Genomic DNA, 25,136 nt, shown 5'->3' on the forward strand with positions numbered 1-25,136 from the left:
CAGGAAAGTCCATTTGAGCCCCTGCTGCCTTTAAGCAGACAGCAGATAAACACACACACAATGGTTCCTTCATACTCCTCAGAGATTTAATTAAAGATGTCCATATGTTGGCTGGGCCAGGTGTGTTTGAGTGTCTATTTAGGTTGATTTTAATGTATATATAAGTGCTGTATTATCTCAGCGCTCTTGTTCTTTCCTAAACTTTGCGCTTAAATCAAACTTTCCTCTAATCAATCGCTTCCAATCAATTCAATCCAGGAGGAAACCTTTTCACTGACACGACGCTGCTCCTTGTGAAATCTCAGAACAAAAGCTGTCTTCATGCTGAGCAGAGATGATTATCAGGCTGACACAGCTTGGGCCACCTGCCAGCACTACACTGTAAAAACGCACATTTCTTCCCCTCTCAGACGCGAGCGCTTAAGGCAGCGTTTAGGCATGTCTCTCTCCATGCCAAGCATCCCCGAACGCTAAAGTCGACCCATTTTTGTCATGCTGTCATGCGTCCGCCTCTGTGATTGGCAGCCTCAAGTGGTTGCAGATGAAAGCGGGCCCCCCATGCTAATGAATAGGCCCCTGATTGCAGAGCTGCTCGCTCGCTGAATTACAGCGTCGGCCGCCTAATGAGCAGATACACTGCAGTGCCCCTCGTCTCCACGTATTCACATTTCTCTCCTTCACGCTGATGAGCGCTCCCCTGCGCAACAGTCAACAAAACCTCTGTGGAAGATTGCAACATGAGCCATCTTCATCAGCACCCTCCTCCTCCTCTAGTTTTTTTTTTATCAGACTGCCATATGCTGGCAGGGTCTTTTTTTGTGTGTGTTATTTTTCCTGCTTCACTAGATTATATTATTTGATTGCACTGAAGATGTTATACAAAGTAACTGAAAGGCTGATGAACATGATAATAGCTCAGTTCAGTTTAAATAAAGAAGCTAGATGTTTTGTGTTTTTTTCTTACTTCAGTGGTCTACAGTCAAATGCATTACAAATAAATGTAGTCAAACTTTGCTAATTTTACAAGAAACTAAAAATGATGCTTAAAATTGTTGGTTGGCTCTGATTTCATGACATGCACCTAAGTCAGTGAGTCAGTTCTTAATTGAAACCAGAAAAAACTCAAATACATTTTGACCACTGAAATTTGGCCAAAAAATTGCCAGCATAAGTCAAGGTAATTTTCATTTAATCATTCTTCCTTAACTATTTATCCAATTTCAATAAAACTCTATGAAGTATAAAACTGCATTTTCAAATTTCAACATTTATCTCTACTTTTGACCTTTTGACCTCCTCTTTGACCCTGGATCTGACTGGGAAGTTCCATGTTTTTTTTTAAGCATGTTAAAATATCCCATTAATAATAGTTCTCATTGAATGTACAAAACCTGAACCAATGAAATTGTACACTTACTGGCCACTTCATTAGGTACAGTAGTAATACCTAATACCACAGTAATATGTCTCTTTTAGTGCTGTTCAATCGTTCGCTACAGCAAATATGACCTGCTGAAGTTCAAACTGAACATCAGAATGGGGATCAAAGGTTATTTATTTAATTTGAACGTGGGATGGTTGTTTATGCAAGGTGGGCAGGTCTGAGTATTTCAGAGTGTGCTGATTAACTGGGATTTTCCTGCACACCCATCTCTAGGTTTTGCAAATAATGGTCTGAAAAAGAGAAAATATCCCATGAGTAGAAGTTCTTTGGGGGAAAATTATGCCAGAGGAGAGAGTGGAAAGGCCTGGCTGCTTTAAACTGATAGGAAGGCACAGTAACTCAAATAACCAATGGTTACATGCACGGTATGCAGAAGTGCATAAACAACACATCAAACCCTGAGGCAGATGGGCTGCAGCAGCAAAAAAAAAAAAAAACATACCTAGATCCACTCTTGTCTGCCAAGTACAGAAAACTGAGGCTGCAATATAGTTGCATCAAAACTGAACAATACAAGAAAATCATTGCCTGATCAAATCAGTCTCACTTTCTGCAGTGACATCGTAAGGTCAGTTTTGGCATAAACAATATGAAAGCACGGTATCAGTGGTTCAGGATGCTGGTGGTTTTTCATGCCACACTTTAGGTCTTTTAGTATCAACTAAGCTTGTTTAAATGATTTCCTGACCACGCCTATACCTTTGTAATTAGTGTACCCACTTCTGATGGCTGCTTCCAGCAGGATAACGCATCATATCACAAAGCCCAAATCATCTAAAACTGGTTTCTCATGTCACTGAGTTAATTGTGCTCAACCACCAGAGTCAAACTCAATCGAGTAGAGCACCTTTGGTATGTGGTGGAATGGGAAATTCATATACACCCAACCAAATGCAGCAGCTGTGTGAGGAATCTTTCCAGCACTCTCTTGAATCTGTGGCATGAAGAACTAATGCAGTTGTACTAGTAAAGTGTCCCTAATGAAGTTCCCGCTGAGTAAACCAATACTTGGTTGTGGAGACATCCGTGTGCATACATGAAACAGAGTGATGAAACTAACACATCTATTCAGTAATGTTCTGGGTAAAACTGAAACTGACATTTCTCCATGTCAGAGCATCCAAACTTGACAAAACCTCTTGATGTAGCCTGGCAGATCAGGCTCTAAACAAATTCAGTACAGTTTTGTTCAGCTGTCTTTTGATTTACTGCTATTTGCTAAGCCTTGTGTATCAGTTTGTAAAAACATGGAAGAAAAATGTACCCAAAAGTTTATTAGGGTCTTCTTTGCTTCTTTGAACCCTTGTCCTTAGTTACACATGAATGCAGATTCTCTGCTTAAGTTGTTCAGTCATGTATCCCTAATATCTTTATTAATGTTTTTTTTTTCTGTTCTTCGTGTACTTAGTCATGTAATTATTAACTCAATCCCAGAAGAAGGACATTTTTTCCAGTCATAGTTACTATGAGCAAAGAGTGTTTTTTTCTGATGTCCCTTATTCTGGAAGACAATTATTTTTTCCCACAGAAAGTCTTCTGTGACTCACAGTTGATGTCTATCTACAGCTTGGAGCAGCACGAGACTCTCCCAGTTAAAACATCAGCTAAGCATATTAAAAGATCATTCTGGTGTATTTCAATCAGATGTATTTCCCATTAAGGCTGCTACTTTGGCTCTAAAAGTCATTCTAACTTTGCTTCTCCTTCTCCACCATTCAGATCAGGGGTACTGAGGAGATGCAAGACAGGGCATCACAGCTTTGAGCTTTCATTATGTTCTTGATTCTTACATGAAGCTTTTAAAACCTTTGTTTTTAATTTTGACTCAGTATAAGTTAAATTCCTTACTTGCAAACATCTTACAAGACTCTTGACTATGCTGACATAATAAAATCAGACTATATCAACTGCGAATTTAATGTAAATGATGATTCCCAGTGTTCACATCTTACATGATAGGAATCTCCAGGTCCACAACGTCCCAAAGGTGACCAGATTGAGATGTGCTGGAAGGAAACATAAGAAGACAGATACACTGTGGTCATAAAGAGCTGGACATAACAGCAACAACACTCAACTAGGCTGGACAGTTTAAATGATGCTCAATAGGTACCAAGAGGCTCAAAAAGTTCCAAGTAAATACCCCCTCCACGAATGCTTCCACATCCCTCACATGCTTTCATTTTGTTAACGCTGAGCGACTATCTGGATGTTACAGCAAACGTAAGACTCTCCAGAACATGTGTTTTTCCAATCGTCTATTGTCCAATTTTGTTAAGCCCCAGTGAATAGCTTCAGTTTCCTGTTATTAGCTGACAAGAGTGGCACATACTGTGGTTTTCTGCTGCTGCAGCCGATCTGCTTCAAGGTTTGTTTGGAGATGCTGTTCTTCATGTCTCTTTTGTAACAAGTGGTTATTCAATTTAATGTTTCCTTCTACAACTGGAAGATTGACTGGTGATTGACTGATTTATGTCAACTAGCCTTTGCTATGCTAAAATGTAGCCTTTCTTACATTTTAGCATAAGAAGCTTCAAATTAAGTTTCTATTATGTTGACAGTTTACTTTATTTATATAGCAATTATCATGTTTAAACTTTCCTTTTAAGCTAATGTTAGCTTAAGCAGCTAATCAGCTATAATTGAGAAGATACTTCATCATGTGACTTTTTTTGTATTTATTTATTTTCAGTTATGCATTATGTTAGGTTTTTTGTTATATTTTTTATATAATAACAGTTTATATTCTTATTATTTATTATCAGTTTTGTCAATAGCGTTACAAGGAAAACAGGTTTGGTAGCTACTCCGCTGCTAGCTACATTTATTGCAAAGTTTCAGTTGTAAACCTATTGATACTGCTCAGCCTTAGCATAGTTGGGTGTTATCAAAAGTGTTGCAGAGTGTCTAAGAGCCCCAATATCTTTTAAAGATTGAAACTTATGATCACCTTTTAGATTAGATTAGCTTTTATTACCTGCAACCAGGGCTGCTATGGCGGGGAAAAAATATAAGAATTTAAAAATTTGAAAACATTTTACAGGCCTTTCTAGAACCTAGATCTGGTTATAATAACCTTCTCTTTCTTTCTTTTCTTTTCTTTTCTTTTCTCATCTTTTGCAGTCCTCCAGCTGTCAGCCAAACAGCAATGACTTTGCTAATTTCCTCCCAAAAACAGGTGTTTATTTGCAGAGGCCTCACTTGTAAATGTAATGTCATCAACCATCAACAATTTCATCTTTTTTTATTCTAAGACTCTAAATGTGTACCTCAAAAGTGGATTATTTGAGGCTTCAGAGCTAGACCACGTCGACAAACAGCATGATGGTTAACACTACACCAGTGAGCATTTTTAGGTGAAATGTCCTTTCTTTAGGAAAACTGGACCACAGTGAATTTACTTTATGGCTTAGAGTGTTTTGTTTAAATATAGATACTGCACAGCCCTACCATTTAACCCTGGCTATAAAAGCACTGCACAACTGTATTTGGTATCGTGTTTCCAAACAAAGTCAAAACAAAGCAACAGGAATTTATTTGACTCTGGATTTTGGGTCGTTGCATAGTGCGCTGTAGAAAGTCATAGAAATAAACAAAGAACCTTTTTTTGTGTGTGTAACCGATAACTCTTACAGTAGCACATGAGAGCAGGGGCCCTGACGAAAGGCAAGGAAATAGCTGAAACTTATGATTCACTTCACCCAGGCTGACGGCCAACCACGCACCATGCAAAAATAAACATAGGACTCCACAGCAGGTTCCCAGATAGTGTTTACTTTGGGGAAATGACAACTGGTTTTGAAACATCACTGCACTTAAGTTTGATTTATGAGAAGCTGGAGCAGATTCTGAATCAATCTCCTGAGACTGATATGCCTAGGTGTTGCATGTCATATAAAGACAGTGGCACTAAAGCACACCTGAAGGCTGAGAATGCTGTTGAATTACTACATTTCACCCTATCAGATGGAGACTAGCTTAAATCAAATGATTCTGTATATCATGTAGCTTCCTCCATTTCCACAGGTTCACAGACACATTCAGAAATTTCAAATTCTCCTATAATTCAGTCCTGGACAAATATTAAATACATAAAGTAAAGAAGAAGTCACTTTAGTGTATTACAATAAAGATCTAAATGTTTTTAATCTCTGCACAACCATTTCCATGTCAGTTATGTGGCGTATGGCTGCTAATGATGGCTGTTTAAAAGTTGTTAGAGCAGTGATTCCCCAAGTGTGGTCTGTCGGCCCCTTGTGGGCGATGAAGGTACTGCACTTTAAAATTACAGATTATTGTTTTAATGGAGATTCCCAAATAAGTGAATTGATAAAAACACAAAGAAGAAAGTGCTTCATTTTCAGCTCAGAGGTGATCAGAGAAAGGTTTTGTTGGATACCATGAAATTTTCAGACTTTAAAATGGGCCACAGTGACCAGTGGGCTTAATGCTGTTTCCTCCCCTTTAACAAAAAAAACCCAAACTTTACAAAAGTACACCCAGTACACTTATTTGTGTGTCTTGTAGTAGTACACTTAAAGGTTTGATCATATAAAGTCTATCACCAGTTAGAATAATTTATCAGTCTCATGGTAATGGCCTGATAACGATATAGGAAAGACAACATGAAAAAGTTATATTTGTTTCGTATCCAGTTCGAGCTTCTGCCATACTGGAATGAGATGCCTGCTAAGGCTAAAGTTGTCCTTATTCCAGGCCATGGGATATCAAAAGCATGAGGACAACATGTGCAATCACTTTATACGTTATTTATAGGTTATATTGGCTGTAGTCTAATTTAAAGTCTGCAAGTTAAGAACCAGTTTTTCCATTTTTTCTCCAGTTTTTCAGCATTGTGAGCTAAACAGAAACATCACATAAATCATTACCCTTATCAAAAGATGTTGTGTCTTGAGCTTAAACTTGTCTTGAACTTTTGTATATTTTGACATGAAAATGGGAAATAGTTTAAGTGATTTATTTAAACTTGTGCAAACCTACATGGGATAAAGCAAATAAGGCCAATTTATAGTAAGCTTGAAAGTCAATATTTGGTATGCTCACTTTTATGGACACTCTCAGGTAGGCCTTCTTGGAATTTTGCTAGTTAGTCTTGAAGGCCTCTTGAAGAAGAAGCTTTTTTATGTCGACTGCTTTTTGTTCCGTTTTCTGTCAAGCTGATCCTACACTGCTTCAGGGATGTTGCGCTCTGGGCTCTGGGGACGCTGATCTATGACTGACAGTATTGCCACCAGCACGGCTTTTACTGCGAAAGTATGCTGATCAGATTATTCATAATTCCATTAAATTTGACAAGATCCTCCAACACCACTGTCTGAAATACAGACCCAACCCATGACAGAGGCTAGCTCACAGATGGCTTTAGACACTCCCCTGACCTGGACTGGACCTATGTCAGGGATTTGCTGTATTTCTCCCAATATTTCTCAAGGAAAGGACTTTTAGATGCTTTTCATCTGCTGTAGATAGCGTTTTTGAAGCCTACAACCTCCATTTGTCATATTTACTTAATTTTTCAAGGAGACACTGAACATGCTGAGATATCCTTAGAATACTTAAAGTTATCCTCAAGTTGTCTGTTGTGTGTAGACACATCACTGGTTCATCCCTTGAGTTATAGGTTCCCTTTTTGTGCTTGAATGATTTATAAATCATTTCTAAGTAACTTAAACATAATTCCCCTGAAAATGGTCAAATACAAAGACTGGACTGAAAAATGAGTGAACAAGCAGCCGGTGCCTTTCAGAAAGCCTAGAGACCTACAGCTCAAGACCGCTTTAAAAAATTACAAGAACGTCTGGGTCATAAAGAAATCAGGAGTAGCTCAAGGGTTTTGCACTTTATTGGAATATAAATCTTTATTTCTATATAACGTTTCATTTTCATACCATGTCTCTTCATAATTCAAGTAACTTGTGTCTGAAAATTTGAGCTTTAAAAATACTTAAGTTCTCTGCTGTAGTATGTGTTTTAAGCCACATGATGTCGCTGTATCCTTGCTATGTCTTGCTTTTGTGCTTGTGAGAATCAGTTTTATGGCTTTTCCCCTTTGACTAAGGAACAAAGATCCCACACATACATCAGAAAAATGTAACGAATATCAACACAAGTGTATTTGTACAACATGTATGCATCCAGTTGTATTACATTATAATGTAGTGACACTGTAATACAGACACACTTGTCCTGCAGTTAAGACTGCATTCAGTTTAAGTTAATATCCATTTGTTTGATTCATTCTGGGCCAAGTTGGACAGCTTTAAGTCATTAATGTTACTGTGCCTGCAGCCTGTAGAAACAGACAGGTTATAGGTGACTTTTACGGTTAGCTTAGAAACGGCACAAAAGAAAGTTTCCACCGTGAGCTGTCCCAGAATGTAGCTGGCCAATGCAGACGAGCGCTGGGCGGGGATGGCTGCAGTGAGATGTAATTCATACAGCACTAAATCAGGTCACTGTCACTGAGAGCTCTGATCTTCTTGGCATGATAAAGCCCAAAGAAATCAAAAGTCATACATGTTTTCAACAGTAACAAGGGATTATATGCTCTAAGATGGAAATAGAGGGCTGAGAGACAATTCACCCTTATAAAATGGTGCCTGTGCGTGTTGATGTGGGTGTGTGTGTCTGTGAGTGTGTAAATATAAGCCAGGTTTCCAGTTCATCCACAACTACGCCCTGCATTTCTTTGTGTATTTCTCAGGGGTCTTCACTTTCTTTTCATTCTTTCTCTTCATTGTTCCCGTTTCCTCTCGTTTCTTCCCATCCTGGCTGGCCGTCCTCAGGTGAAGCCTTCTCACATCACTCTAAAGCCATTGTGTCTGCTCTCAATACAACCACTGTGGAAAGAGACAGGTCAGATTCAAGTCTGAGGAAGCTATTGTGAGGACAAATATAGAAGTAAAGGCCAAATTTTCTGCTGGGCAGGACTGGCTTGTTTTTTATGTAACAATATTGAGTGAATGCAACTTTTTTCCCCCAACAACCTATTACATTTGTTCTCTTTTGAACGATTTTTCTGCCATATTCATCTTAGATATACTTATATTACCTGAAAAAAGCAGGTTAAACTATAAACTATACTGACAGTAGCAGTACAGTTTTTCCTCAAATGAAAGGACACATTGATTTAAACTCATGTGCACCTCTGTATTTTTTCAGTCCTCCACAAGGTGTCATATTGCATCCTCTCCTTTGTTGTTGTGGGATTGGTTACTTGACTGGCTCCTCCCCAGCCAGGATAGCTGATCCTCTACAGCCGGACTCACCTGTGAAAGCTGCTAAAGCAACAACAATCACTCTCACCATCAGCGACAAGAAGAGACCAACTGAACAACTGAGCTCCAGGTAAATACTGTTTTTGTCCCTTTCCTCTGTTTCTGTTCATCAATTTACAGCTCAGAGTAGCTGAATAGGGAACACATTTTCTGGATGATGTAAAGCTCTCAAGGACTTGAAATTTACTAGAACGTCATTGCTGTTCTTCTTAAATAACTCTGTGACGAGGAAAGAGTGATGATGCTTGGTATCCAGCACTTGTATTTCAAACACAGTGTTTCTTTAGTAGAACAGAAACATGATTGGTAATATTTCCTGCTTGAATGTTCAACAGAAACCTGGAAAAGGGAGACAAAAGATGACAAAAAATGTTACAGGGTGATCCAAGTGACTTTTTAAGTTTTTCAGGATCTCAAGAAAATCATTTATTGTTACATTTTTGGCAATCGTTTAGTAGAAAGTCATAAAACTCAGAGTTGTTTCAGATCTATCAAATCCAACAAGACAAATCAAATGGCTGATCTTGCTGGATTAATCATGTGACTTTAAGAACCAATAGGTGTGCACTGTCTGTTTTCCTAACCATTGTTGTCTATTCTGAAGTACTTTCTGTTTTTTCCTTTTGGGTGATTTTGAGAACAAAATAAGACAGAAGTGGCCATGACAGCCTGTTCATGTATCAATCTACTAATATTTTTATTTTATTTTCTTGATGGGAAATCATCTCAAAAGGAAACTAGTTATAACCTAGTAAATAGTGACTCCATTCTTTGAACAATGCCTAATGACATACTACCTTAAGATATGACAGGGTGCCTTGACTTTTAGCCCTGGTGTATGATAGGCATAAAAAACCTCTAGGTGTGTTTTTGTCTTCCTTATTGATCCTTATTGAATGTATCTAACTATCTGTGTAGTGGACACCATGGCATCTGCTCTCTCTGTGCGCTCAGTGCGGCAGCCCTCCTTCTCCAACATCTCTGTGAGGGGCAGTGGACGCAGCATCCGCTCCAAACCCTCTGTCTCCAATCTTTCCTCGATCGCCACTCTGTCGCGCTCCCTCTCTCTGGGCAATGGCCTCAACGTGCTGGGCTCCAGCCTCTCCAATGGCCTCAGCGTCAGCGAGAAGGAGACCATGCAGGGCCTGAACGACAGGCTGGCCAACTACCTGGACAAGGTGCGGTCACTGGAGAAATCCAATGCTGAGCTGGAGGTGAAGATCAAGCAGCTTATGCTGGACAGAGCTCCAAAAGGGTACGACATTGAGGGGATGATGGCACAGGCCCATGCCATTGGACAGGAGGTCAGTGTCTAGTGCTTTAGACTATACAATTCATTTTAAGACTTCCTGTCTTGAGAAAAAAATAATAATATTTGTGCATGATGTTCTGTCATGAATTCTCTAATTTAAAGTGCAGTTTTGGTGGAAGAACTCAACTTAACAAATTAATATTTAACTAGACACATTAAAACTACACATAATTTTAACTTGCTGTGCATTGTGTTCTTTCACTTAGGTGAGAAAGAAGACACTGGAGAATGCCCGTATAATGCTGGAGATTGATAATGCCAAGCTGGCGGCTGATGACTTCAGGGTCAAGTGAGTGTCACACTGCAGTCTTTTCCCTGGCTGTGAGTGTTCACATGGGAGCGCCAGACTGCAAAACAGTATGAATAAATGACCTTTCTGTCAGGGGCCAAAATAAATGCCTTATTCCCACGGTGGGTGCTCCAGTACCAAACAATGGCAACATCAGTTAGAGGGGAATATGATAGATGGTGCAGGCCAGAAAGAGAATCGTCCCCTTACGGAGATTCTACAGTTGGTAAGGTGAAGCTAAAGGTGACAGAGTCAGGAAATACCTGCTGCTGGTGTTTTTCACAGTGTGTTGATAGTATGTTTTGTGGTCTAATGTGAGGGAGTAATATGTCAGCTGACAGTGATTCATGTTATTTACAGCAAAGTGAGTGTGGACCTTAATAACTTTGAGCTTTGCAGGAGTTTGCATGCGATTTTTCACATTTGTGCATCCATTCCTGAGTGGCCTCAGTGCCAAATTCACAGAAGAGTTACTAATTAGCTCCAGCTGCCTTTATCAGGTGCCTGTTAATCAAAGTGTCAACACCCCTAACACCAGTATCCACACGAAGGAGTTAACAGGCTGTAAATCTGCTATTTAATGATGTAAAGTTGGATATTTTAATGTAGAAGTTCATGGGAACTGATTTTCTTTAAGAGCTACTTGCCTCCTGAGGTACTTGAGGAAAAATGAAAATAGCGTGGAAGTGTCACTTCTGGTACTTGTTCAAAAGTCTTTTTCTTTATGCAGAAGCAGGAATATTTTTGATCTATAGGTACAGAAAGATTGTATTAAATAATCTGCAGTATTTTCAGATCTCATGAAAATGAGTATTTTTCAATAATGTACACAAAAGGTACAAACCTGGCCTAAAATTGCACATGTTTACTGATGACCTCCTTTTCTCTTAACATGAACTTGTGAGAATTTACAGGGAATCGTGTTGGGATATTTTCCACATGTACAGACAGCAGGAAGTAGCCACTTCAGACACATTGACACAACTAGAAATGCTCTATGCACCATAGGTAACGTGGTTACTTGGATATAGTGTACAGGAAGAGCTGGCAGGTTAAAAGTAATTTCTGTGATTACTTTCTGCATTTACCCCCATTTCCTCAAGAAATTTTAGCTTTTCCCAGAATGTTGTGGTAATGTATGTGTGCATTCTTACTGATTTGCCTGGCTGACTTGCCACAAAATTGTGGTACATATTTCTATATATGAAATCTCTTCAACACAACACATGGGTCTTTTGGAAATAAAGTCACAGCTGTTATTCTGTTGATTGCTCATATCCAACCTGACTACATCAGATATTTCTGTTCTCAAGTGCAGAGCTACAGCACAAGTGTGAAAGTTCATTTATTTGATTTAATCTTGTCTTTAATGCTGTTTTTTTTTTAAATGCAGATGGGAGGCAGAGGCCACCTTGTGCCAGTCAGTGGAGAGGGACTGTCAGGCTCTGAGGAGAGCAAAGTCAGACCACGACCAGATCATCGCCACTCTCCGAGGAGACCTGGACAGCCTGAAGGAGGAGCTCTACTTCCTCAAGAAGAATCACCAGGAGGTGAGACTGCTGCCAAAACGAAGGTTACAAGAGGTTAAACAGTGTTTACATATCCATTATTATTATCTTCTTCACAAGACACAAGTTCATATAAACTAGTTCTCTGCCAGGTCAGTTTGTGTTTTCTCCCACAAGGTTTAAACAGTGTCCGGTGTCTGAAATACGATAATATAAGTACAGGGACACACCCTTCATCTTTGTAACCAGACTGCTTCAAGATAACGAGGTAACTCCAATGTACACAAAGCAGGAGTGTTTGAGCCCAGTCATCGCAACAGTCTGTGTGTGTTTAGGCAGTCAGGTGTGGTGTCCAGGATGTAGACTGAATTTTACACAGAGGGAATTTTTTATTTTGTCTTAAAAATGTATAAAATTTGACTGACTGTAATTAGAGTGTTATCATAACTGTACAGTGCAGCTTTTTTATTTTGTTATTTTTCAACACATCTAATTTTTCTTAAATCGAGAATTAAAAAACAAAACAAAATTCATAATTGTTGCAGCCAGTAAGAACTACAAAACCCAAGAGGTGTTGATGCAGCTACCATATAAATGTCTCAGAAATTAATTTGTAGCAAAGGTGAAGTAGATGAAGCCTTCTGACACACAACCTGTGGTTGCACTCTTTTAGGCAGCTACAGTGATCACTCATTTAAACTTTAATTATCTTGTGAGCTTTATGAACAATACAGTAATAACTTTTAATTCACGGTGGGATTCTTTCTTTAAAAAACCTTATTATATTTGGCTAGTCCTCTGAAGATTATCACTTGGCACTGGCTTTTTCTTGAGGCTTCATATGTTGTGAATAAAAACTTTACAACTACTGTAAAGATTTAAAGGAAGTGAGAAATGGTAGCGTAAAATAGTTATCGGAGAGCTGTGAAGTTTCTGTGATATGAAAGCTGAGCTGATTTTGTGGGATTACTCCTGCACATGTAGCTGATGTTATTATGGGTGTCAAAGTAGGAAGGCGAGAATTAAAATTCCAGAACAACTATTTTGCACAACTCTTAACTAAACAAAGAGCAGCAGGTCAGGTGCTGAAAGTACAACTCATCTGGGGAAATGCACGAGGAAGGACACGGCCATGAGAGAGGATGTGATAAAGGGCAAGGGATGAATGAGACAACACATATATATGCAGAGGATAACGAGAAACAAGCAACAGGTGTGAGAACAGCTGCATCTAATTACAGGTGACAGGCAAATAGAACTGAATACACGACAAACCACCAAAATGAAACAGGAAGAAACGGAACACGGAAAGAGAAACTCAGACATGACACAAAGACAGAAAGATAAACAAGCACCAAAACAAGACTGACTTCACAAGAAGTCACAGGGAACACAGGGGAGACGTGTAAAGCTAATTTAACAAAGTACATTAGAGTTTTGATTGACTCTAACCTACATCTGCTGTAACAATAGGTTAGCTCATTGAAAACAAACAGCCAATTAGGCAACATGGATGATGTTAAAGCAGGTTTACCAGCTCTCGCGCTGATGGCATGACTTTCACCTTCAGTCTCACGCTGCTGAAACAGTCTCACATCAGTTAAAAGGAAGCCTAAAAGCTCTTCCTTTATTAAAACAAACAAACAAAACAAGCAGACAACAGGTTTTTTCCATCTGAACATCAGACCTTTTTCTAAATTTCAGCTCTGGTCCCTGAACATCTCAGTTTACAAGCTTAATCCACCAGAGGCATTTAATGGTTTTCATTTAATATAGCAGCTCTTTTAGCACACAACTTCTTTTTGTTTGCTCAATGTCTCTATCAAAAGGCAGTACTAAGTGTAGTAAAACCACTTGAAGTTGAAGTTGGTGGATTAATAGGTGGACATCAAAATATTTCTGTTATAACCATGATTTACATTACAGTGCATCTACAGTAAGATGCTGCTTTTTCTCTCCATTCCTTCTTTAAATGTCTGCAGGAAATGAACTCCCTGAAGGCCCGTTTGGACAATGAGCAGGTGAACGTGGAGGTGGATGCGGCTCAAAGTCCTGATCTTGGGGCCATCTTGGCTGAACTCAGGGTCCAATATGAGGGCATTGTTCGCAAGAACAAGGAGGAGGCCGAGTCTTGGTACCTGAAGAAGGTGTGTAACTGCACAAACCAGCTCTTGTTCTTCTGTCTTTTCCCCACAGTAAATAAATATGTAGGACTGCTTTCTTTCATCTCTGCAATATTGTAAAAATTACAATTTATCCTATCCTAACAAACTAGATGCATTGGTTACAGCTAGTCGGGACTATTGCCATTCCTTTTTATCAGCATGTCCTAAAAACTCCCTGAAAAGCTGTCAGTTGGTCCAAACGAGTAGAGAAAGAGAGAAAGCGAGGGATCATATTTGTCCCTTGTTTGTTCACCGGCTTCCTGTTAAGCTCATCATTTAATTTAAAATCCTCCTTCTTGCATAGAAAGTCTTGAAGGGTCAGTCCACATAACATCTTAAAGACCTTAATGCATTATATTATCCCATCAGAGCGCTTCACTCTCAGACTGCAGGCCTACGTCTGGTTCCCAGAGTTTCTCAAAATAGAACTGGAAGCAAAGCCTTCAGCTACCAGAACCACCTCCCTAACTAGGTTCAATGATATACTAATTAGGCTTCAAACTTTCACTTTTGGCTTATAGTTAGCGCTGCATCAGGTTGACCTGAAACATTGCTTAGTTAACCAGCTTAGGCAGCTAGAAAGTAATCAAGTACTTCACCTCTTGTTACTCATCGAGCATTTTTATGCTACTACATTAATTTTCTTTTCCCTTCCCTTCTCTGTCATCACCAAATCAGTTTTAGCAGATAACTGCTCCGCCCTGATCTTGGTTCTGGTTTCTTCCTGTTAAAGCACGTTCGTCCTCTTCAAGGTCTCCAAGTCATAAGGGATTGCCTGATTTTGGGGGTTCTCTACCTAATGTTGTCGGGTCTTTACTTTACAGTATGAAGCACCCTGAGTTGAGTGCTGTGTTGAATTGTTTTGAATGTTATGTTTTTATGTGTTTACAGTTAGAGGCAGTACAGTCGGAGGTCAAAGAAAGCAACGAGGCTTTGCGTTGTGCCCAAAGTGAGCTCAGTGAGAGGCGGCGTTTCCTTCAGGCTCTAGAAGTTGAGCTTGAGAGCGTTCGTAAACAGGTACAGTACAGTTTGTTCATATACATTTGAATGACTACTTATCTTCTTCAGCGGTGAGGTTTCCGTGAGACGGAGACATTAGAAACCCTGTATGAGGGCACATGAATGACTGGTCCTCACCCCATCCTCACATCCTCCCCCGCACACTTGTCGAGACTAGCTATAGGTAACAGCTGCCTTCTTTTTGTCAGTTAAGAGCTGCTGCTGTATAGATACAATGTACACAGCAGGTTAATAATGTTTCCACATTCAATCAGTGTGACAAGACACAAAAACCTGGTGTTTTGTCTCCACTTCCAGTGAACTCAGTAATAATGTACAGCATGCAGACATGTTCACTGGAGGCAAATGTAGCTTTCAGATATTTGCTCAGCCTGATCACACAGTAATGAATGCAGACGTATTATAGTGCTGACAGGAAAACTTCTTAATAGGTAAAATTACAAAGCAGCAGTTTTTGACTGATTTTCTGACAGTGGTGACACTCTTTATGGTCCGTGTGAACAGTGAGTTAATATGGAGGCTTTACCGTTTCATCCTCACTGTGTTTACCTCCATCCTCAAAGTTTCTACTGTTGCATGAAGACCATACAGCCCGTTAGAGCAGGAGTATCAGACTATAAATTTACAACTTAATATTTTTTTAGCCATTCCCAAAATTAAGACTGCTATACTACTTTTTGAAATGTGAAAACCTTTAACAAAGCCAAACCTTTAACACAGCTTTGATCCTTCTTTATGTTTTAATTGATTCATTTTAGTCTCCTAAAGATTTACTTCCTGGTGCTGAGCATCCTTTACAGTAACGGCTTCATTTCAGCTTCTTATAGCCAGTGCCTCATTTTAGCTATTTGCACTACTGATGAGATTTAGCAGTTAAAGATTTAAAGAAAGTCAGAAAATCAAGAATAACGTGTCATTTTAAAATTTTCTGACTGTCGGAAATCACTGTGTACACAATCGATGACAATTTAAATGCCATTAAGAGCAACAAAAAAAATGTTCATGCAGTTTTAAATATTTAAATGGCTGTTTTGTTATTTTGTTATTTGTGATTCCTCTGTAATTAATTCCCCAAAAGGCAAGTCTATTCTACTTTCACCCTAAGCCAGCACCCTCATTATTGATGCTTCATCTTTAGCACACAGACATTAGAGCATTAATTATTTCACTTTAATAAAAAATATATATATTTTAATATCAGAGTGAGCAGTCCCATCTTAAGTAAGCAAAGGACGACATTTTAGACAACTAACTCAAAATTTGATTATTGTTCCCAAAGACATTATGTGTTTTTAACCATGCATGCTCAGACTGTTATCTGTGCTTCTCAGGATGAAGCTGTTCCTTAAACGCAGTTCTTGATGACATATAGCGAAGGAGGCGACCTGTCTGAATATTCAAGCCAGCTTTAGTAATTATTAGAGATGGACCGATCTGATATTACGTATCGGTATCGGTCCGATACTGACCTAAATTACTGGATCGGATATCGGAGAAAAATAAAAAATGTAATCCGATCCATTAAATATCACGAAAGCACCTCACAAAACTTGCAACATGCCGTAACTCACCTCAGAACGTTAGCACGTTGGAGCAGTATGCATCACGTGATAGAGCGGCTGTGGCATGCGGGACCTGTCGGTGGTCTGCATGTGGAGCTTCGCTAGCAACCCGGCATTTCATCTCCGATAAAGTTATCCCGAGAGAAGTAAAGCAAGTGTGTAAGTCCATCTCTGAATGTTTGTAAAGCATTCCCGCGTTAAGCTTAACAAACGACTGCCTCTCGCTCTCCGGCTGCTACTTCAATCATGAAACTGCTTAACGATCAGCTGATTGGCTTTTCTGTCGCGAGTCCGTGACTCTAGTTTGCTTTTGGCCCACTTTGCACCAGAAAGAGGAAACCAGCGGCTGAACAACAGCAGCACGTTTAAGCTTGATAAGCTATTGTTAGAATGTATTTAATATTACTTTCTACTCCAGGATCTTTTTCTACGTAGCTGACGCTGGTAACTGTGCAGGGGCGGATCTAGCAAAGTTTACCCAGGGGGGCCGATAGGGCATGAACAGGGAAAAGGGGGCACAAAGACATACTTTTCTTTCTTATTCTCATTTAAAATGTCTAGCTTTTAATAAATAATTATCTGACACCCAAAGTTTTAATTTGATGTAAAATGAATAGAAGTCAATTACTGTATATAGTAACTATTAAGTCTAATATATATACCCTAGTAAGCTATAGTACTTTTTCCTTTGGGAAGGTACCATCTGTGCAGTCTGCAATTTTGTTGAAGAAAGATGTTGAATCTATTTAATATTTCTTGAAAAATAATTGATTTCTGTGCATTTTTTTTTCACACTGCATCAAATTAAGGTTGATTACGTCGATTAAGCGTCATGAGGTGGAGCGTGAGGGGTGGTTCCCTATTTTTTATTTATTTATTTTTATTGTTGCTGGGAGTTGGAACTCTATTAGTTAGGTTGCTTAATATTTACGCTAAGTACTCTTTAAAATACCAGAATAGGGAGGATGGTGTAGGTTTAAGTTTATTAGATTGATCAGTATTGCTGAACTATGAAATATTTTTTTTTGCATACAGGTATAACAGAATAGCTTTAGTGTAGTTGTTGTTTTAAACTTGAGTATGAACTTATACAAAATGCAGCAAGATATTTAAAAAAACAGTTTTGTTGATTAAAAAACACTATATCGGATTCATATCGGTATCGGCAGATATCCAAATTTATGATATCGGTATCGGTATCGGACATAAAAAAGTGGTATCGTGCCATCTCTAGTAATTATGTAACACAGAGGAGAATATGTTATCTGTTGTGGCTATTCAGCATCAGTATGCTGTGTTTACAGGTTAGCGTGTTAGAGGGAAATCTCGGAGAATCGGGACACAAGTACTCTGTGGACATGGACCGTCTTCAGGCCATTCTGACACAGCTGGAGGATGAGCTGTCTCAGCTGCGTTTGGACATGCAGCGCAACAAGACTGACTACGAGCAGCTACTACGCATCAAGCAGAACCTGGAGATGGAGATCGCCACCTACAGGAGGCTGCTGGAAGGAGAGGACATGTAAGCAAGTAGAAAAACAAATCTAAGCCTAAGGGATGCACAGTCCCAAAATAACAACAGTCACAGGACCAGTTCCTTTTCAAATGCATATTTTTTTACTTGAATATTATCAAAAAAACAAATGACTCTTGTAGTTATTCATACTTTCTACAAGAAGGAGGCATTTGTACATTTATTAGTCTTCGAATTAAAGGACTTGTTCTCCATTTTGGGACATATGTGCATTTTGTTTTTAGCAGAAATAAGATTATCATGTCCGTCCAGTAAATTTAACCACAGTTTGTTTTAGATGAGCATAGATTAGAAACAGGGGTCGCATTTACACGGAAAAATCAGCGTACCAGGAATCTCAAGTTTATTAACACCTTATATTTTATTTGGTTATTTACTTTTGCACATACGTTTGTATAGACTAAACTTTGGACAGAGTTAAAATTAAGCTACCCAGAAGCAACTGTAGCATCATATTCAGTTCACTATGATTGTTCATATCAGAGTTATTATAGCTTTGTGCTTTCTAGTTAGTATTTTTATTTCATATTTGAGTTTTTGTTTTTAAACTAGTTTCTTCTTAGTTTGTTTTCAGAGTTGATTTACTTATTTTCAGTTTAGTTTTCAGAATTTGAAAATGTTTAGTTTTTGTTTAGTTGTTATTAGTTTCATTGTTTTGTTTTAGTCTTTTTAATTACTGTATGGAGGGCATGTCTCTGAGACCAAATTTAGAAAAATCAGTGCAGGTAATTTAATAAAAACACATAACTTTTTAAAAGCAACTGACCGATGGTCAGACTCTCAATAAAAATGTGCATCAATGCCTCATCAAGCAAGGTGTAATAACATTTTTACTACACTAAGCATAAATGTTTCAGTTAGTTAAAAAAAATGTAATCATTAACTAAAATGTTTTTACTTTTAGTTTGTACTTTACTTTTTAATAAACAAGCTTAATGACCTTAAATGGTATGAATATTAGTGACAAGGTGTAATAAATGATACCCATAACTACAGTGAAAAAAAGAATAGATATAAAATACAATAAATAATTAGACAAAAGAAAACATGAGAACAAAGTGTTTTTTCCCACAATGCAGAACTGTATTTGTTTGAACGTGCTTTCTGCTTTGCCTTCACTGATTATAATTTTGTCCTACAGGGTGAAAGAAACTCCCCCTCCACCTCTTAAAAGTAAGTTCAGATTATTAAATGTAACAAATCTGTTGCAAATCTGAGCGTGTCATCTGTAAGTTTAGGTTGGATAATGCTAGTCTGGGAGAAGCACTTGAAATCCAACAAGTTTTCCGAGCCAGAGTTGACATGCTTTAAAACTGCTGAATTTAAACCAGAGATATAAAGGCTGTCGACGGTTTGTGTTAAATTCTTTCATAACAGAAGTTATTTGCTAGTAGAGCAAAAGAAACCGTTATAAATACAATATTGTGGGTATCATACTACAGGCGGATGGCACCAATAAGTTACTAAAAGTACCTTAATCTTACAGTTATGGTTTTTATAATTATAGTTTTTGCATTCAGAGGTGTGCTAAGGTCTGCTTGGGTCAGGGGGATGTCACTTGTCACGAGACAGTGATCGTGACACTCGTTGCAGATGTCCACTTGTCAGTCATTTAATACAACGCACCAACTAAAAATGTGATCTACAAGAGAACTCTAGAGAACTTTACAAGAGAATAGAATAGATATTTATCCACGGTGTCTGCTGCTGTCTGTGCTCCAAACATTTGAGAATTTAAGCGACTTGGGACAGAGTGACATAAATTCAAGGCTCGATGCAGATGTTCGGGTTTCTGAAAATGTTTTGTGACTCACTGCGGCACAATGTCACACTACAATCCACCAATCGCAATGCATTTTAAGGCCAACTTAACTGGATATTATCGCTTGCAGAGGTGGGACGTCTTGTCACTATTATGGAGTCCCTCTGAGCAACACACTCTTATTTGGTAAAATTTTAGTAAAGCTTTGCTTGGACAAATAATTAGAGTTCGGAGCTTCGTTTTCACCTCATTGGTGATGAAATGTACATCACTCAAATGCAACCAATGTAAAAAAGGAAGGCTTACTCATCAGCAGTTTCTGCAGCTTATCCTCAAGCAGGCATGATCGAGGCCACAGAATCTATTTTTACACACTTGAATACAGGTGTGCCTCGAAACTTTGGTGCGCTCTGGGCAAAAAAAAGTTTGAAAACCATTGTTGAATGGTATCCAGTGTCATACCAGAGGCCAGAATTCATCACTACTGCAAAAGGGTCCCATGTTTCAGTACAGGCTTCTATAGGAAGTCAGTATAAAAAGAACTTGAGTGCTGTTGTCCTTTATGTCTGTTACAGTCTTCTCTTGTAAAGCTGGGTAATTTTAGTCATCTTAAATTCTTCCAGTAGGCCAACAATGCAGGAAAATCTGATCCTTTCCTTTGCTATTCAAACTCTTTTGTGAACATGTGTTCACTTGATACTCACACGGGATCATAAAAAAATCAAAATAGTACATGACTCACTCGGGGAAAGTAGGAATCCCTTTTCTCGGGGTCAGTGTGGCTTCGTAGCCTCAATATAAACTTCTTATCTGAGTATAGCACTGTTGTTACACTGTTAATGACACTTTCTGTGGCTTTAGATTAGCAGCATTAGTGTGACTAACCATTGTTCGCTCCTGTGTTACAGAAGACCCCGATGTGAGGACTAGGAAGATTGTGAAAGTCGTCACTCAAACAATGATCAATGGCAAAGTAGTCGATGAGTCCAGCGAGGTGGAGGAGATCGAGGAACGCAAAAAATGAACCAAAGTGCATCAGTACGGAAGCAATGTTTCATAAAGCATTAGCTGACTGTGGATCAAATTATTGTTTTCTTTATTTACTTTATTTAATCACAGCTAATTTTAGCCCTGTGAGGTTTAAATAATGGCTCCAGCTGTGACCATACACCTGTATTTTGGAGATATATAAAAAGATCTTCTTTCCTATATAATAGTCTTACATAATAATAGTTTATACACATCACTTAAAATTACTTTTTTGTTCCCACGATTGCAAAGAATATGAAAAAAGAAGCAAAAATGGCATATTCTTCTACCGTAGGGTTAGGGTTGTGGTGATCAGCAGTGATGAATAAGACATCACAAGATTATCACACGTTATTGTCAGTGTATTGGAACAAGGCTGACCAGATTCTTCTTCTTCAATACTAAAATAAGTCTGACTAAAGATTTATAATTGCTTCCACACTTCTGAGGGTTACAGTCAGTTTAGAAAATGATGCACTGTGATGGTCTTTGTTGTGCTTTTCAGTCTTTAAATCAAATCCATGAAGTTTAATTTTCTTAAAATGTCTTTGAAAAGGTCAACCCATTTTTAATGCAACTTCTCGTCACTATTTTCTAAAATAAAATGGAATTACTGATATATCCTAGTTCTGCAGCATGAAAGATTTTCACATATTTTTAGAAATTATTAATTAAGACCCAGTTATGCAAATAATATACATAAAATGTTCTTTTTCCAGTATCATCACAGGTGGCAAAAGTATTCTTTATGTAAATAGAAGTACAGAAACCTGTGTTTAAAAAGTACTCCGGTAAAAGTGCAGGCTCTGAGATGTACTAAAAGTACTTTTAGAGGATATTTCTACCAGCGATTTTTGTGCAAAGCTAACTGAAGCTTGTAGTAATAATAATCATCATCATCATAAAATTATGTTAGTATGTGAGACTACAAACAAAATTCCAATCTGTATTCCAATTCTAATGAATGTAGTCAGCTTGAATCTGTTATGTAGGACACATCATCATCTGCCTAAAATCAAATTTGCTACACTGGATGTAACCCAATTTGACCATGAACACAACAGTCCAACACTGGTCCAACACACTGCCTCACTGTAAATCCATCAGCGTAACACTGAAAAATCTGAATTAGTTAGTTTACCTCAGTGTGTTTCGCAGGATGTTTCAAAAAATATGAAAGTGTATAATTTATCAGAACACATCATAAACAGACCCACTGTTTGATTAAAAATGATACTATAAAACATGATAGTAACAGTTTACAATTTTCAAATATCACTGAGCAGTCCTTACCTTTAAATATAACCCCTGTTCTTCCTATTCTGTCCTGTCTTTCTTACGTCGTTCTCCATCTCTGGGCAGCTTTAGCTAGCACACACACTGCCCGCAAACAGTTTGTGTTGATATTTGTTGAGCTGTTAGAAAAGTTTCTTTTGAAATTATCTGCCACAGCATGTTATTCCCGTTATGCTGTCATAGATGACTTTGCTCAAATTGCATTAAAATGAAACATCCAGGAAAAAACATGATCATGTATTTTTGCGGTTTCCAATATTTTAAAGGTTTAATATATGTGAAAAGTGAAAATGAAAGTATTTCCTAAACTTTAAATCCTTTCTTTTGATCATCACTGGAGGCTAAATGTGTTTAAATATTTGTCTTAACTGTGCCAATAATGTCATTCATAAAGTGACTGTACCAACTCTGTTATTGTGTGATAGTTTCACTGTGAAAAACTACTGAAAGTATTGTTATGTACTTTTAATATCCAAATAAACATTTTAACCAAAGCGGCTTTACAGTGCCAATAAAACTCAGTGATTAAAATGTGTTTTGTGTTCTGGGTTTGTTTCAAACAGAAACCTTGACTCATACTCAGAGAACAAAAACGAAATGTGATTCTGCACCTACAGAGCAGAAACTACCAAACCTGAATCCAGCAGTGTCGGGTAACAACCTTTGTGTGTGTGTTTCTGTGAGTTTGTGTTCACATTAAAGTGAAAATTTACAAAAAAGATGGCAGAGCAAGCTCCTGCAGTGTTTAATGTGGTCTGCTGTGGTGGTGTATGAAAAAGTCAGATGTCAATGCAGAAACAAAGAGCCTACAGTCAAAGTGCAACAGGTGGAACAGGTAAGAATCGTATCAGAGTTTGTTTTGGGCTTTTTTGCTGTATGTGCGACTCGAGTAAAAGATACTTGGGTGTCTACCCAGAGGATTCGTCTTTGTTTTTGTGTGGTTTTTTTTACTGGGAAATGTTCCTCCTTTTGTTTCCTTGTGAAAACAAAGTGCTCCGTGTGCAGTCAGGATGTCATTTGGGGATTTCAGCCACTTTGAGTTTTTGTTGTCTGGTCGCTGAAGGATTTTATCTTTCTTAGAGGTGTTTGTGTGTTGAGGGAGGAGGCTTCATTTAAATACTGAATACATTTCAAAAATGTGTGTTCTTGGGATGACTCTAATATAGGAACACTGAGGACCAGGCAGTTGGGACACAAAGTAATGAATAGTCAGGATTGCTGGCAGGTGTGCAGCAGGAGTGTTTCCAGGCTTGTTAAAAAAAGGCTGGCGTGGGGGACATTGAGGAAACTGTTAAAACCAAATAAAATCAGTTCAGTGAGTTGTATTTGCACACACCAACTGCTGCCATAAACGTGCATTAAGATTAACATGGCACCTAAACCGAAGCACAACATTTAATGGAGACCTATCAAAGCTAAAATGCAGCCTAGTTAGAACAGTAAATGTGATTAACTTATTCTGATGTTAGAGGCGATCGTGGCTCAAGAGTTGGGCGGTCGCCCTGTAATCGGAAGGTTGCTGGTTCGAGCCCTGGCTTGGACAGTCTCAGTCGTTGTGTCCTTCACCCATTGCCTACTGGTGGTGGTCAGAGGGCCCAGTTGCGCCAGTGTCCGGCAGCCTTGCCTCTGTCAGTGCGCCCCAGGGTGGCTGTGGCTACAATGTAGCTTGCTGTCACCAGTGTGAGTGGGTGGATGACTGGTTGTGTAAAGCACTTTGGGGTCCTTAGGGACTAGTAAAGGCTTTACTAGTCAGGCCGCTTAACTTACTGAGTGTTAATAATGTCTTACCGTTTGCAAAGTAAAGGAGGGGAGGAGGAGTAGGCTGTGGACCAAAACATGAGGCAGAGCCCACTTTAAAAAAATGAATTTGTTTGAACAGTTTGAATAATTAACCAATAGTATTCAGCTCATTCAGTGTTATTGTATACATTTACAACCATTCACTGAGGAGAACAATCATTTTTTTTGATGGGGAACCTTTTGATCTCACTTGCCTCCACTCACATGTCAACACATTTTTGCCTGGAGGCTGCTCCCTTCTGTACCTGGTTTGTTCGGTGTAACCATTTCTGTTTTCATTTTGTATTTTTGCAGTCTAGCTGAGCATTTCTTGGACATAAAAACTCAAATTCAAACTGCTTAAATAGCTCTGTTATGACCAAGAACTCTGGGGACTGAGTTGGCTTCCCACAGGGGCAGTGTCTGTCTTCTTGTCTTGTAAATAGTGAGTTATTTAACCCACATTGACTGTTGTGGCTCAGTGTGTGGTGTGGGTTTTGTGTGGGTAGAGGTGATGTGTTAAATGGGATTCAGTCCAGAACATTGAAGCAGCCCCCTTAAAGCTCCCCAGACTGAAAAAAAACTTTTAATTAAAACCTGCTGTGACACCTCTGCTCTATGTTCTACATATGGACTGTCCTCAGTTTTCCTTTATTTTTAATGACATGTTTTGGATGGACCAGTGTTCTTTTGTTAAAATGTAGAGATTTCTTCTGTCCTTTAGATGATTATTCACAGCTGCTCTATGACAGAGGGGGTTCTAGGATTCCAGTCAAAGAAAATAAACCACCAGCTCTCCTATAAAAACCACTGGATGTGATTGTTGCAGTGTGTTTGGCATCCTCATCTAATTCCTCTCCTGTCAAGCTTCTGGAGAGCAGGAGTCATCTTTTAATTCAGTGTTGGGAGCATTCTTATTCACCCAGGCATCGCCCATAAAACCCTCACACAGCCTTGACAGTCCTGTGGTCTTGTAGAGACACAACACTGAACTTCACCTGATCTAAATACATTCTCTGTTTTCCTCTCTCCACACTGTCTGGGCATGACAGATAATCTTTACCAAGTCATAAGCAATTTAACTTGTTTTCAATGTAAGGCTATGTAAATAGTTAGTTAAACTGAGTGTCATTGATAA

At 38.6% G+C, this 25,136-nt stretch overlaps 1 protein-coding gene across 2 annotated transcripts; it reads left to right on the plus strand.

Moving 5' to 3' along the window:
* Nucleotides 1–3,728: 3,728 nt before the first annotated feature.
* On the plus strand, nucleotides 3,729–22,870 carry krt1-c5 (keratin, type 1, gene c5). 2 transcript variants are annotated; one of them, XM_082554391.1, is made up of 11 exons: nucleotides 3,789–3,812; nucleotides 8,251–8,320; nucleotides 8,627–8,812; nucleotides 9,661–10,046; nucleotides 10,261–10,343; nucleotides 11,737–11,893; nucleotides 13,834–13,998; nucleotides 14,908–15,033; nucleotides 17,903–18,120; nucleotides 19,274–19,305; nucleotides 20,803–22,870. In XM_082554391.1, exons 4-11 carry the CDS (start codon nucleotides 9,669–9,671, stop codon nucleotides 20,916–20,918), a joined length of 1,275 nt encoding a protein of 424 aa, XP_082410517.1. In that variant the 5' UTR covers nucleotides 3,789–3,812; nucleotides 8,251–8,320; nucleotides 8,627–8,812; nucleotides 9,661–9,668; the 3' UTR covers nucleotides 20,919–22,870. The 2 variants fall into 2 exon arrangements, with proteins under 2 accessions (XP_082410516.1, XP_082410517.1); XM_082554390.1 differs by lacking the exon at nucleotides 8,251–8,320 and having other exon boundaries at nucleotides 3,729–3,812.
* The last annotated feature ends 2,266 nt before the right edge of the window (nucleotides 22,871–25,136 follow it).

This window comes from Aulonocara stuartgranti, assembly GCF_965226115.1.
Source record: "Aulonocara stuartgranti genome assembly, chromosome: 12".
In the NCBI taxonomy this organism is placed as follows: Eukaryota; Metazoa; Chordata; class Actinopteri; order Cichliformes; family Cichlidae; genus Aulonocara; species Aulonocara stuartgranti.

Excerpts from the sequence above, each read along its gene's own strand:
- krt1-c5 (XM_082554390.1), top strand. The coding sequence starts at position 9,669 with ATGGCATCTGCTCTCTCTGTGCGCTCAGTGCGGCAGCCCTCCTTCTCC. Across the intron at positions 13,999-14,907 it reads AGTCTTGGTACCTGAAGAAG|TTAGAGGCAGTACAGTCGGA; the intron begins GTGTGTAACTGC and ends ATGTGTTTACAG. Across the intron at positions 19,306-20,802 it reads TCCCCCTCCACCTCTTAAAA|AAGACCCCGATGTGAGGACT; the intron begins GTAAGTTCAGAT and ends CCTGTGTTACAG.